Below are 15,430 nucleotides of genomic sequence, written 5' to 3' on the forward strand. Positions count from 1 at the left end.
TTTTTTCGTTTTCTCTCCGAATGCCTTCAGGGCAGGTTTGGCTGGTTTGAGTTCTGGGGATGGAACTACAGCAACCTGAGCCTGACTGCCTTGTTGAAGCAGACACTTAAAGAGCTGAGCTAAGGGGCAGGCCCCCTGAACATACATTTTAAGTTTGATTTGGTCCTAGATTTTTCTGAAATTGTGTTTTGAGGAAGTCTGGAGTTGGGCTGGGGATATAGCTCAGCAGTATAAGTGCCTGCCTGGCAAGCATAGGGTCTTACATTCAATCCCCAGTACTGAAAAGAAAAAAAAAAAAGGAAGACTAGAGTAGGTAGCCAATGGTCAATAAGCATATTATATGATACTCAACATAATTAATCATTGGGGAAATGATGAAATAATGATTCAGATTTAACAGTATCACTATAAAGAAGAGACGTAGGGCTGGGGAGATAGCTCAGCAGCATAAGCACCTGCCCGTCAAGTGCAAAGTCCTGCATTTGATCCTCAGTAATAAAAAAAAAGAGATAATTATAAGTGTTTGGTAAGGATATAGATATTGATGAATTAGACCCTTACAGCTATATTGGAAAAGTCTGACAAGTTTTAAAAATATAAATGAAAATCATCAAATTACTAGGCAACTTAGCTCACTTGTGTCTGCCCAAGAGTAATGACAACATGAGTTCAAGCAAAAGCTTGAAGCCAATGCTAATGCTAGGGCTTTAATAATGTTCAAGAAGCAAAGAAGCCAACCTAAGTGCCTGTCCAGTCACGAGTGGAGACAGTTTCGTGGAGGCCGTGCTTCTTGATGACCCAAACACTAACATTAAACTAATAATTCTGTTAAGGAAGCAGGTAAGGCCCATATATAACTTAGTCTAATTTGATAAAGAAGAAAATTCAGGTCATGGGGACCTGGACTTCAGAGCGCTTACTGAACCCTGCCCTGTAATACCTCCTGTCCTTATTGTTTTGTTGGCTTGACTCGCTGCCTGTCTTCTTTCTCTTTTTTGTGGCTAACCCATTCGGAGTGGACTTCCTCTGATTTCTCTCACACAGTAACTCCCCACCTCCAGGGGAAGCACTGTAGGCACCAAGGCTTGCTTTCTTGTAACATCTTTGCTAAAGCATAATTCCTATACCATGAAACTCATGCTTTTAGGTTGTACCTTTCTGTGGTCTTAATGTCGTAGCACTGTCTAAATGCTGTATGAAATGGCCCTTTTTTGATCCCTCACATTCAGTCTTCAATCCCTGCCTTTCCCCTGGCATTTGGCATTGCTAACTACCCCTTCTTTAGCACTCCTACCTCTTTAACCCTTTTCTCATTCTCCGGCTAATCACATGATAGTTGTTTTGCAGTCTTGGTGAGGCTTCTTGTTCACCTACCTTTAATGTGTTGATTCGGGATTACTTCTCATTACACACACACCACTGGAAGTCCCTCAGCTTCAGGAACCACCTGTGCTTGTGTGTGACTTACCAATGTCTGTTTCATTCATTTATCCAACAAGTATTTATTATCCATTCATTATGCTCAACGCTACATCTGGCATTTGAAGTCTCTGCTTTTATTGAACTTATTTGCTACTGAAAAGAGTCTGGTGTCAATAATCTAATAATAAGGAAGGAAGATTGCAGTGTTCACTGACGTGGCAGTGCTCGGCTTTGCTGAGATGCTGCGTTGCAGACAGAGACTTGAGGAGCTGAAGGCTCGACATGCACCTGGAGTGCAGTAGGACTAATGGACAGAAAGGCCCTGGAAAGGTGGGAGAAGGGAAGGGAGTGGGGCAGTCCAGAGTGAGTCTGTTGGTGCTGTGTGATGGTACATGTCCTACAGGGCTTTGTAGACCACTGTGAGGATTCTGGCTTTTATTCTGAGTCAGCTGAGGAAGGAGCACAGGATTTCGACTAGAAGGGGAGTATGTCTGGCTGATGTTTTTAGGTAACACCCCTGTATTGAGTGCAGACTATATGAGGACAGGTGTTTGAGCAGAAAAACGAGAAGGGAAGACTGGCAAACTGATGCAGTGTTTATTCTCCTATATCAGTGGAGATGTGGGTGGCTGTTTGTCATCACTGAAAGTTCTAAAAGGTTCGCCATCACTGCCTTTGTCATAGCCTGGCACTTTCAGATGCTGGTTAGCAGAGCACTTACACACAGCACAAAAATCTCAAGTTTATCACTTCCAGAACTCAGCTCATCTCTTGCCAGTTCCCTGCTCTAAAGCTACTCTTCCTCTAACCATTACAGGAGCAAAGTCCCAGCTGCCCCCAAAAGAGAGACCCTTGTTACAGCCATGCATTCCTTGCCTTCAGCCACATTGAAGATAAACCCATTTAAATTATTCTTACTAGGACACTTCATAGTTACTTTTCTTGTTGCTGAGACAAAACATCAGACACCACAAGTTAAAGTGGAAAAGGTTCATTTAGCTCATAGTTTGTGAAGGTTTCAGTCCCTGATCAGCTGGCTCCAAGGCATTGTGGCATGGCAGAGGGGCAATAGCAGTTCATAGAGGCTAAGACAGCAAAAACAACAGGGACAGAAAAGGTGGGGAGGCAAGCTTCTTTCTGCCCCTTTTATATTATCCAGACTGCTGGGATTAGGGCAGTGCCAATCCAGTTACCCACCCTTAATCCCAACAATGCACTATGGATCAATCATAAACTCTAGATTCAGCTGCCTTTGTGGAAGCCTCATCTAAAAGAGCTTGCTTGAGGCTTTGGGGAGCTATCAAGACAGAAACCATAAAAGCATACATTACTTTAATTTCATCCATTAATTAAATTTTGTGAGTTCTGTCTTTCTGCTAGCTTTAAGCACCCAATATTAAAGTTCTATTATTTTCTCAAGAGAAAAGCTGGATCTGGCCTTCTCAGTTTCTCCTGACTTGTGAGGAGTCTACTTCATTTGCTTTCTTACCTGCCTGGGCAACCTGTGGTGCTTACGTAAGTGACTGATAGACAGTATGGTACTGTCATCTGGTCAGGGAGATTTGCGTTGAATCCTGCTTGTGTCACTTACTAGTTTCATGACGTCAGTCACGTAATTTGAACCTAAGTTTCACTTTACAAAAGGCAAAAGCCTTTTGACAAAAGATAATCCTACTACTAGAACACATGCTTCAAACAGGGGAAAAGACTACACTAGTTCTCCATGTGCCTTAGGGTTGGGCTTGTGCCGTATAGTTCTCTAGGTTTTGTCAAATGCACAAGTCACATGTGCACCATCACAGGCTGACGCAGAGAAAACCCCTGTGCCGAACCTGCTGGGTCCTCACCCCAGGAGACCCCTGGAAATCAGGAACTTGCCATGACAGAGCCTGCCATAGTGCTGCCTGTCCCGGGGTGTTATGTGTCTGCACTATGGCGTGTCGCCTTTCCAGACTGGGTTGTTGCACTTAGAAGTTGAATGGCGAGTTTTAATGGGATCAGTCTCCAACTTCTCAATTTCTGCATACACTCTTAATTAGTATTGATCCAGCTAAGAGCAATGGTTTATTAATGACATTTTTTTCCCTCTTGCTACAGAAGAAAAACCTACCCTCAACCGTCCCGAATCCTACTGTGGTGTATTTACTTGAAGTCATAGAAAAATTTCACCACTTAAAATTTTGAACTAATGTGTTCAACTTTTATTGTAGAAGGGTATGTTAGGGAAAATAATTAAATAATTGTTTATAAAGTATAGAAAATTCTATGAGGTGTGAGATGGAAATAGAGGTAAAAAATGGAATAAAATGTAAAATATTTTGGCTGTTAAAAGACATGCTATTTGGTTTTTTTATTTGTTTGTTTGACATTAACAGTAGCTACTGTTCAAGGTTTATTTGATATTGTAGTTGGTGTGACATTGCATTGCACTGTTCATAGGTAGACCTTTTTACATTACACAGCAATGTACTATGTATATACATACATGTGTATATATATATATATATATATATATTACACAAAATAAAATCTTTTAAGACAGTTATGCATAAGACATGCAGTATTGGATTTGTACACTCGATCCCAGGCTGTGACCAACTAGGGAAAGTTCAGACAAAGTTGGTGGGTGAAGCCGTGTAACTGAGTAACACACATCTGTTTGAAGAGTAACTGGAGCCTGCACAGTGAGTTTTCTCAGAGATGCTGGGATACTTCATATTAACTAGGACCACAAGTGCAGCAGTATCCGGCATCAGGACAGAGCTGTGGGGTTTTGTGAACCATTTCTACTTCTAACTTTCGGAAACTGATGTTTTCCCCAGGCCATCTTAATAGTGCTGCTTCAGTCACATGTCAGATAAAAAGGACAACTGGCACAACTCCCACTAAACCCTCCTGTAGCCTAGACAGTGACATGGTGACACTGGAAGACTCTAAAACTGCAGTTCCTCCTGGATTGGCCACAGGATATCTGCATTCTTCTTCAAACGTGCCTCTTCCTCAGGAGCCAGAGTCACCCTCACAACATCAGAGATCCCATTCTGTCCCAGGACACAAGGGACACTAAGGAGGACATCATCCTTGATTCCATAGAGCCTCTTAATCATGCTAGAAATTGGATGCACCCTCCTAATGTTCTTCATTATACTTTCTACCAAATCTGCCACTGACAGTCCAATGGCCCAGGATGTGCACCCTTTTAGTTTGGTCACTTCATAAGCACTGTCAACCTGTTTGTGAACTTCTTTCCAATGCTGCTTGTCCCCATCAGTTCCTAACACAGGGTGCAGATTCTTCAGAGCAACACCAACAATACTCACATCATTCCACACAGGGACGCTGGAGTCTCCGTGCTCCCCTAGGATCCAGCTGTGGCAGCTCAGTGTGTGCACACCCAGCCTTTCTCCCATCAGGTAGCGGAACTGGGCAGAATCTGGGTTGCAACCACTGTTGATAACATGGTTCTTGGAAAAGCTGCTTATCTTCCAAGCCACATGGGTCAAATATCCATTGAGTTGGACACAATGAGCAACTTGCAGTTGGGACTGTACTTTACAACGTTAGGAATGATGAACTTGAAGATGTTCACATTATGCTGCACCAAATTAAGGTGGCTCTCTCCCTCTTGCGGACGTACTCCGGCGGTGATAATAACCTGTGGTTACATTATAGTCTTTGCCAGAGACAATTTTTGGTGTCCTAAGAAAAAGGCTGCTGTTTTGGAGAAACTGCCCCTGCAGTTTCATCTCTCCCTTCAATTTGTCTTCCATGAGATCAACAAGAACAAGCTCATCTGCCAAGTCCTTCATTAAGATACTGATGGCACAGGCCATGCCAGCAGCACCAACCCCAACAAGTGGGATCTTAATCTGGGGCACCTGTTCATCTTAATGAGATTCACAATCAGCTGACCCTTGAGACTGGCCATCTTGGACTTAGAACCAAAAGGAACCAGGAATGCACATGGGGCAGACGTTGGGGTGAGCGCTTCTCAGATCCGGACTCAGTGGCAGTGCTCCAACCAAAAGACATGCTATTTGTATATTTTTAAAAATGGATAATGATCATATTAAATTATGGACCTAAGTTTTGTTGAGTGCATTTAAATTGTCGATATGTTCTATTTTAATGTCAACTTTTCCAGTTGAGAAGATACTAAAGATCTTAAAAACACATACTTTATCATAGGTGAAAAATTGTAGCTGTTATAATGGTAATGTGTGAGGGTTATATAATTTCTCAAAAATCCTTTAAGAGTCTATGAAGAAAAAAACTATTAATGACTGGTAGCCTACCCTATTCTGTACAACTCAAGTTTGCTAACTGGCTTATAAAATCCCTCATTACCTTCCTCCTTCTCTGATCCTTTCCCCCCTTTTAAAATCACTGTGCCCTTGCCACGCCCGATGTTCCAGAGAAGCACCCATGCAGTCCCATGTGTCCGTGCAGGCTGGAGCTAGAAGCCCTGTAGATAGCACCTGTACTTGGCACAGCTCAGCTGCTCCGCCTCCTGCAGCTTCACTGAGGTCTTCACTGCTGCGCCACCAGCTTTGCAGTGAACCCCACCACCACATCAGGATACTGCCACATAGGGGCCTTGCGAGTGACACTGAGTTGCACTTTTGCCTCCTCAGGATTTAACTAAATTCCTATCCTGGCAGTGAGTTGATTTATTGGACAAGTATTGTTAAGCAAGAAAGATAGATTTCAATGGATTGAAAATTAAGTGTTAGACATTATTTTTGTCCATTCTGTAAGACACTTTTGTTTTACACTAGTTGACTTTCTGCTTATAAGGTTTATATTTATTGATAAAAGTTTCAATGCAAATAATTAAAAAAATTTTATTATATTTGGTTGTTACAGGGTCTTACTACACAGCTTGGACTCATAGTGATCCTCCTGCTTCCCCAGAACTGGGATTACAAGTGTGCACCACTGTGCCTGGACTCTGGCATGGTTCAGCCCACCTTAGGGGTGGAGGTGGCACAGCATGTGGGGACAGGGATCAAACCAAGGTCCCTGCACTTGCCTAAACAGGCACTTTAGTCTGCTGTGCTATCTTACTGGCCCCTGCAAATGCATCTTCAGGTGACTCTGAGAGTCTCTGTCCTCATAGGAGAAGCACAGCAGTGGAGCAGGAAGGCAAGAACTTTAGTTTTAGACCTAAGGAAATTGCAAATGACTTTCTAAAAAGTGAAGCTCTGTTCTTTACATCTGTACAATAAGTGACCAGATTATTTCCAAAGATTCCATCAGCTTTGATTTAATCCAGATAAAATTTTAATGAGGCAAATAAATGGTAGTCCTTGACAAAAAAGTAAGAAATACTGGCTTGGTTCATCTTGATCATTCATATTGTGAACGTTGTAGGTGCAGGAGTAGGTGGTAGGGATCTTGCTTATATTACCTGAATATTGTAGTGTCATCGTTTAAATTTTGTCCTGAATCTAAAAAAAATAAATCAAGTCAAATAAGTGAAATTGTCATGAAGATTACAAGTCACAGAATTGGTTGGATGTTGATTCACACAATTTTCAGATTGCAATTTAACTTTTCTTTACCACATACATAATTTTCTGACCAATATATTTTCATTGTGTTTCTATCATTCTGAAAATGAACTTACTTGAAAACATCTCATTATAGCCAATTAGTTATTGAAGCCTTGCTTTAATGAGGAATAATATTAAAACAACTACACAAATGTTTTCTGGTTTTGGTCATTCATGATATGTAATAATTAAGTTTTATAAAGACTGATTGAGTAACATTTTAGGGTGACTTATAAAGAGCTCAGGACTGTGGTATATTTGGCCAGAACAAAGGTGGCATTTCTTGTCTTCCTCTCCTCCAACCCCGTTTCTCCACCTGCTTGAAGAAAGTGGTATTCTTTAGACAACCCTCATAATTGCCCCTCTGTGCCTGATTTGGGCCTCAAGAAAGACCTATAGCATCTGTAAAGCTGGCAGCGAAATGGTATTTCCAGGCAGGCACAGGGTTGCCGGGTAGTGAGCCAATCCTCAGCGCTGTCTGAGCAGCTGAGAACTTTGCTGGCGATGGGCACGGTGTTCAGTAACACAGACCTGTGCCATGCATGAGGGAAGCACTCGCAAGTGTGAGGGTCGGTATTTATAGACCACTGCGTAGCTGCCCTGCAGAGGGACGTGGAGGGCAAGAAGCTGGCCGCAGTGGAGGAACTTTAATTGCCAGTGTTTTCTGAAGAAAAAAAAAAAACAACTCCATTCTTTTTCACTGTCAGGTTCAGACTTCTGCTGAATCATAACCATTTGGTGCTGAGATATGACAAGAGAGGAAACAAAAAGTTAAACCAGCAAGCCTGCATATGCAAGGAGGTAAGTAATTAGCCAGCTCGGTCTTGGGGGTGCCATAAACCCCGAGTCCAGCCAGCCGCTCCGCACCAGCGAGCAGAGCAGAGGGGTGTGTGGCTCTGGGGCAGCCGAGGAGGGGCAGCTGCTGAGCGCTCTCAAGGCAGTGCAGCTGTGTGTGCGCTGTGTCCATGCACAAACACTTGGTGTGGGGGCGAGAGCGGCTCTCCGCACTAGCTGCAGGTTGTGTCCTGTCAGTAAGTTTCTCCGTTCTCCCAGACTTGAAGTCTTGTAGTTGGTAAATCCTTCCTTGTTTTTCTATCAATGTTAAGACATCAGTGGCAGTGCAGGGTACAGTAGTAAGCAGTGTAGAAGGAAAGTGGAGGGGAAGTTTACAGGAATGTGTGACGATAAAGCAGTGTCACAGTGTGGCAGTGGCTGTGAGCAGCGTGGGGGTCCTTTATTCTTTAGAAGAAGTATAGCTTTTTGACAGTGTGCTGAGGGGAAGTAGTCATTACTTTGGGAACAGGGAGAACCAGGGCTGATGAGAAGGTAGAGTCGTCATCTTGATCCAAGGATGGAAGATTGTATGCAGTTAGGAGATGGTCACTGCATGCTCAAGTGACTTGCTGCTGGTTTTTTAAGATTCCTTACTAAATATTAAAGTAAGATTAATATCTCATGTTGCATATTACTTTGTCTCTCATTGCGTGTAGCCTTTTAAACATGTTTCTGTGATATTCAGAGTGCTGCATAGTATGTTCATTTATCATTATTGTTCTGCATATCCCACATCGTCATTCAAAATGATAGTGCAGAAGGAGTTAGGAAGAAATAGTTTGCTATACTTTTTCTGAGTCAGAACACTCTTGAAATGTATATACCTTTTTGTTTTTGTTTACTGCTTATGAATGAGGATGTCAGCTTTGCTAGAACTATGGAATTAACTAGAAGAAATTTATCTACCAGTAAAATGAAAGTTTTCTTGTTTTTTAGATTGTGGTACCTTTAACATAAGTATGATATTTAACCCTTTCTAGGTTAGGTCACATATGATGATAATAGCTTGAAGGGGTTTTCTGCACTAATATTTAAAAGCAAAAATAGCATTAATGTTTCTGTAGAGCTGTCTTCTAACATAGTTTTTATGATGGCTGTTGTGCTAAGACCAGCTTATTCTAAGGTAAGATAAATCTGATCTAAGCAGCAGGTGGAAGAGGTCTACTTGTAGAATAAAACTCTTCAAGTGAGGCCAATAATTAGACAACATCACTTTTGTTGAATGCATGTACAAGTTTTTTAAATGGTGCAAACTGCTTCAAAATAGAATTTATTAAGTCATGGATGCTCTGAAGCTAACCTGATTGATATCTAACTATAAAGTGTATCTGAACACTTCCTGCTCATTTTATCTTCTCAATCAAGCTTTCCCCTTGTATTTTTAAAAGCTATGTTATTAATGGGTTTTGATTCCAGTTTTTGACAATATATTTGTTTTGAAAATGCAACTCTGGTTGAATTAATTGAACATTCCGCAAATGAAGAGCTAACTTAGCTGTAGACAGCAGCAGATTTTTCTTTGCTACTGTCTTTGAGTAATATGTTATGGTCAAGATTATGATTTCAGTTCTTTATTCGAGATCAGTTATCTTTACTTTATATGTCATATAAACATATCTTGCTCTTTCTTATCCTTTTTTATTGGTTTTATTTTTATTCCTTCTGATGACTTATTTCTGAACTACCACCATGGTAGAACTTTGGGTAGAAAGCACTGAAAATAAGTCACAATAATGAATAGAAGCGAAAGACTTTTTCCTTCAAACAGGAGAAAAAAAGCAGGTGACTGTGGTATTGTGTGGTAGTATCCAATACAGATTTTATATTGGTTGAGTGTTTTAAACCTTGAAAAGCCTTGCATGGTTTTGGGCTTCATTGTGAGTCCTGGTGTTGGTTATTTATCATAATAACATGAATATCATAAATAACATTTTTATGCAGTCATATTATGAAAATGAATGTAGGGCTTTTTGTATTCTTTGTCTAGTACCTATTAAAGTAAGGAGAGTGGATTTAGCTTGAAACATTATTATTTGCTTTCTAACAGCTCCTGCTCCATCTACCACACCATCCTTACAGGAACAACAGCTACTGCAATGAACACACTGCTTTCCCACAAACACTCCAGCCCAGACCTCTGTCTTCCTTCTTGCTGTTGTAGATCTTTTTGATCTAGCTACCACTTGTATTCAGTATTCATCTTCTGACATTCTTATCAAAGGTTACCTAATCCCTGTTTTCAACCCCAAAATTATATTCCTCTTTTCCTTTGTTTCATGTTCCAACAATATTCAAAATTCTGACATTGTGTATTTCACAAAACAGTTGTCGTACTGACGTTGATTCTCTCAGGAGCTATGTTTCCCTCTTCACTTTTTATTTTTTTTTGTGTGTGTGTGTATAGGAGGGCAGTCCTGGGACTTGAACCCATGGCCTTTAGAATGAGCTTCATCCTTACCCCCTCCTCTGACCTCTTCATATTTTTACTTTGAGATAGGATCTCACTAAGTTGCTCAGTTAACTAGACTGGGCTGGAACTTGTTAGCCTCCTGCCTCAGTCTCTCAGAGTGCTGGGGTCCAGGGATGAGCTCTTGCACCTTCTTCTTCCTGTACCGCATGAACCCTCTTACTAACCTCGCCTCTGAGACTCAGCCAAGGCCTCTGTCCCTAGAGCCCTGTGTGATCTGCTCGGCTCTGATGCTTGGCTTCTGTAAGCATTTGTCTCAGTGCTTTGTAAAGCTTTATATTTTAATAGCTTGTGCTGCTCTTTCCACATAAGACTGTCAGATACGTGTAGCTAGGTCTTTACATTTGTTCACCTCTGTTCCCACAAGACCCAGAATATAACAAGTTTTCTAGAATTTGAATGAAACAAAACATATTAATATATTTTAAAACTTAGATTAGATTGATGGCAAGTACCTCAAATAAATAATACATGCTTTGGGGATAATAACAGTGCTTTTGTTTAGGTTTTTTTTGAGATAGTCTAACTGTGTAGCCTGGGCTGGCCTTGAACTCCCAGTGATCGGATTGCCATAGCCTCCTGAGCGTGCACCAGCATGCCTGGCAGTTGTGCTTTTTAAAAGAATTGTTTTGTTTCTCTTTCTAGCATCAGTCGCAAGAGTCTGTGTGAGTGTGTGTGCATTAGCCCAAGTAGATATTTATTGAACAAAAGTGCAACATCATATTGGTTAGCAAATGCAAATTCAGGATGCACAGCCACACGATACTGTTCACTTGATTAATTTGATGGAAATGTCAAAATAACCAGCTCTTGGTGCTGTCTTATCCTCTGTGATAAAACAAAAGATGTCCCAGAAAATGAGGCAGTGTCACACCTTTTGAAGGCCTGAGAACACTTTAGGGAAGAATCCATCTTCAGGTTCCTGGAGGTTGAGAGTAGAGTTGCTCCTGCATTACTGATAAAGGAATACCATAAAGTTTTATTTGCTGTTAAAGAGACCCAGGATTTAAGGAAATAATAGGAAATCAGCACTCAGGAGCTCCTCAGCCTGAAAGGTGATACTCCATTTCAGTCAAAAGAAGAATTTGCTTCTTAAAATAGAAATGTTGAAAGGAAAGGAAGTCAGTGTTTAAAAGAGTAGTTGAGAAATGGCAGCTGTTTCTTTCAGCTCTTATATTTATTAAAAATAAAATGTGTTTTGTCTTTAGCTATGTTTTGTATATCACACATGAAGTCTGACTTGGCATATGAAAATTTTGTATGCCAGACATACATGTACAATTTCACGCACAATTTAGAGGAATTTAAAATTTTTCTTGTTTTGAGTATTTTTGCTTCATAGTGTAATCTACCAGGACTTTCCACTACTATTTAAGTCTTATAAACCTCTTCCAAACATTAAATATGACTCTTTTGTTTTTTTAACCTTGAGTTGTATCTGTCTCAGGAATGAAAACAAGACTGGTGTTTTCACAGAAAAGTTTGGCAACCTTTTCATTGCTTGGAACAGTTGGTAATGTAACTTTCTTTTCACATGTATTTTGTCCACACAGTTGCCCGGTGGTAAAATTGATATGGAAAAGGTTCCTTAGCAAAAAGTTTAAGCTATAAGTTTTACTGATGTTACTGGCATATCAAATAATACATGTGCTACAAGACTGGGAAAATGGAGATTTCTTTGATCTTGGATGTAGAAGCATACATAATTTCTATCAGCCAGTAAGAACAGAAACCCAAGCTTGCCTCCATATTACAAGATTATAGCAAAAACAAGCATAGGCTGAAAAAGCACCACCTTCACCAAGGAAAGGCTAAAGAACTTCATGGCTGGAAGGAAGTATTAGAGTTTTACCGGAACAATGAAGTCTTACTCTTAGCAACTCACCTTGCAATCAAAAATTTTTATTAACTGTGCTTGGCATAGAGTTTGAGAAAAGAAGAAGAAATTAATTTCATTAATTATGAAATTAGAACCTTAAAGGCCTTCTTCAACTTTTCCTTTAATAGATAAGCAACGGTGACACAAATGGGTACTGTAACTTGCCAAACATCACAGTATGAAGTAACTACTTAAGTTTTGGATTTTAAAGAAGAAACATATACTTATAAAGTCATTGCTTTATTAATGTAGCTTCTCTTTTTGGTTATAGTTGCTTTGTTTTTATTCTGCATATTTCACTGAAAGCTTAACTTGTTGTATTACATTGGACTCCTTTGCATTATTTCTTAATTCCTGGCAGTGAAAGCTACTAGTACTGACCTTAAAAGATGGAGGTTTATTTATTTATTTATTTATTTACTTTACTTAAAAGTACTTTAGGGTTGGGGATATAACTCAGTGGCACAAGCACATATCTGGCAAGCACAAGGTCCTGAATTCAATTCTTAGTACCAAACAAACACAACCCTTTGAATATTCTTTCTTGTTCTTTTTTAATATATTTGGTACAATGTCTCACTACTCAGCCTGGACTGGTAGTAATCCTCCAGTTTTCAGCCTCCCCAGTGCCAGGATTATAGGAGTTAACCCCCAAGGCTGGTGTGGGCTGTGGTGCAAAAGATGGAACCCTGGTGCCTGCACTTGCCTTAGCAGGCATTTAATCCAATGAGCTATCTCATCTGCCCTACTTTGCGTATTTTCTAATGATAGATATCCTTGTGGTTCAGATTTTTGCTGGTTTTTTTTGATAAAACAGTCCTAGATCTAACCTTCCATCTTTTCTCCATTGTGCAGACATGGCAAGGTATTAGCTGTCAATTGGTGTGACAAAGTATCTGGGATAAATAATCTCAAGATCAAAGATTTGGGGCCGGGGAGATGGTTCAGCAGAATAAGCACTTCCCTGGCAAGCGCAAGGGCCTGAGTTCAATCCTCGGTTCCGCAAAAAAAAAAAAAAAATCAAAGATTTGTTCATTGATGCCTGCAGTTCATGGCTAGCTGGTTCCATCGCCATGGCCTGAGTGGAGGCAGAACATCAAGGTGGCAGGCAGGGTGTGGTGATGCGCAGCTGCTTACTGCCTGGTGGTTGGAAGCTGAGGCAGCCCAGCGAGAGGGCAGCAGACAGGGCAGAAGGGGTGGGGCCAGATCCTGTTCCCCTGAGGCCATGTCCTGCCCTCTAGGTCCTTGGAGAGACCCCACCTCCTGTTTGTGTCTCCTCTAAGCACTGCCCTCAAATCAAGTTCCCCGCACTGGTAAGGTTAGAGTGCTGAGGGTCCAATCATGTCCTGGACACCAGAAGCCACCCAGTCTTTCTGGGGGGCATTTCACTTTTTTTTTTTTTTTTCAGCACTGGGATTGAACTCAGAACCCTGCACTTGCCAGGCAAGCGCTTATTCTACTGAGCTATCTCCCCAGCCCTATCTGGGGGGCAATTTTGTGTTACAATTTTAAATTGTAACAGAAAATAATCCTGAAGAAAAAAAGTGAACTATTAAAACATGTTTTATGCTGATTCTATTTCAGGCTTTCCAGTAGGGAATAATTGTTATGCTTGTTTTATAACTTTGATAGTGATTTTTCATTTTGCTCAACAAAAGGAAAGAAACTTGAAAAGCAAAACTCAGAATCAGATATGCTTTTCTAGTTTACTTGTATTTAAAAGATGTAAATAAAAAGAGTTAAGATGGATAAAAAGAGCTTATTTTGAATTCAAATTCGTGTAGCAAGTTCTTGCTCTTCCATTCCTGTCTCCAGCACTTCAGAGCAATTCAGGATCCTTAGCCCCTCCCATGCTTATTAATATTAAGGCCTCTGGGTTAAGAGAGTTGTTGAGCAAACAGGTGAGGTTCGGCCTCAGCCTCAACCTCTGGTTTCCGCTCTGCCGTGTCTTCTTCTGTTGTGTGAATATCAAAGTGACTGCCTTTCAGCACTGCCCAGCCAGTGAGGGGGCTGGACGTTTGCCTGGGACTGACGCCTTGCCCTTTGGATATGCATTACCCGTGTTTTCAAATTCCTTTATGTCAAGAGATTTATAATTTTTAAATCTTTGCTAATAATAAAAGAAAATGATATTTTATTTAATATATGTTTTCAGTTACTAGTGAACTTGAATCTAAGCAGGTTATTAGCTGTAAGAAATTTTATTATTTATCATTAATCTATGTATGTGATTATTATTTCTCTCAGGAGCTGTGTTTCTCTCTTTGGTTTAAAATAGCTCTTTTTTTTTATTAAATAGAAGGATCTTTATTCTGAGAGCTCTCCTCTTCAACCACACTCCTTGGGATTTTAATTCTTTAAAGGTAACTGTTTTCACAAGCTTTTGATTATCTTTCATTTTGTTTGTTTTCAAATATGGGTGTTCTAAAACATTTTTATTTTTAAAGCTAATTAACATTTCTCCCATCTCCTTTGAATGTTATAAACTTTTATATTCAGAAATAGGAAAGATTTCCTTATTTTCATTGTTTATTAATATCATGACCCACAAAGACTTTGTAAACCAAGTACTTGAGTATGTTTTGAATAATTCTTCTCTTTTTCCATATATTTTGTGAATTCATCTTGTTATCCATCCCATAGTATAAATTTTAGTCCTTGTGCCCTCAACTTTTTTTTAAGTTGTATACTTGGTACAGGGTCTCGCTCTGCATCTTGGACTCAAAGTGATCCTCCTGTTTCAGCCTCCCCAGTGCTGGGATTACTGGTGTACACCACCACACATGGTTTCAGTGGCCAGCTCCATGGGTCCAGGGTGGGGCTGGCACAGCATGTGGTACCAAAGGATCCAAGCTGGGTCCTAAGCTATCTCCTCGGCCCTCAATTTTTATTTCCTTTTTAAAATCTTAGCAGTTTGGAATAAAAATCTCATGTTTCTTGTTAAATGAGGTTTAAGCATATAAATATTTTAGAGTGTTGTTGCATTTAACTTGGTGTTTTGCTCTAAATTACATAGACGAACCGCTGTGCATGTTCCTCATGGAAGAACAAAATGAAAGATAATAGGAAGGGGGAAGTAGTTGTTTCTCAAAGATAATGAAGAGAGGAGGGAGGAAGAAGAGGTGCGAAAGGGTCTTGGGCATGTTTTGTACATGCACCAACTTTGCAGGAGCATAAATGTGATGTGCTGCGAACACTGAATATACAGAACAACATGGCCGTGTGAGAGCTTGTGCGTCTGTAATGCCCACTATTCCTCAGGGGCATGTATAT

General features: G+C 40.3%; 1 protein-coding gene and 1 pseudogene across 4 annotated transcripts in view; one reads left to right on the forward strand and one right to left on the reverse strand.

Moving 5' to 3' along the window:
• The window catches only part of Bmpr1b (bone morphogenetic protein receptor type 1B), a 482,076-nt gene that overhangs the window by 287,707 nt on the left and 178,939 nt on the right, over nt 1–15,430 (forward strand). The window contains exons 1-2 of one of the 4 annotated variants that reach the window (XM_023700598.1): nt 7,475–7,546; nt 7,685–7,778. In XM_023700598.1, the coding sequence (XP_023556366.1) occupies nt 7,769–7,778 (10 nt within the window). In that variant the 5' untranslated portion in view covers nt 7,475–7,546; nt 7,685–7,768. Of the gene's footprint in view, nt 1–7,474; nt 7,547–7,590; nt 7,779–7,986; nt 8,050–15,430 lie in introns of those variants that run through there. The other 3 variants (XM_023700599.1, XM_023700597.1, XM_023700600.1) reach the window with 3 other exon arrangements.
• On the reverse strand, nt 4,140–5,350 carry LOC101563575 (annotated as a pseudogene).

Source organism: Octodon degus, unplaced genomic scaffold (genome assembly GCF_000260255.1).
Source record: "Octodon degus isolate 3935 unplaced genomic scaffold, OctDeg1.0 scaffold00125, whole genome shotgun sequence".
Lineage (NCBI taxonomy): Eukaryota > Metazoa > Chordata > Mammalia > Rodentia > Octodontidae > Octodon > Octodon degus.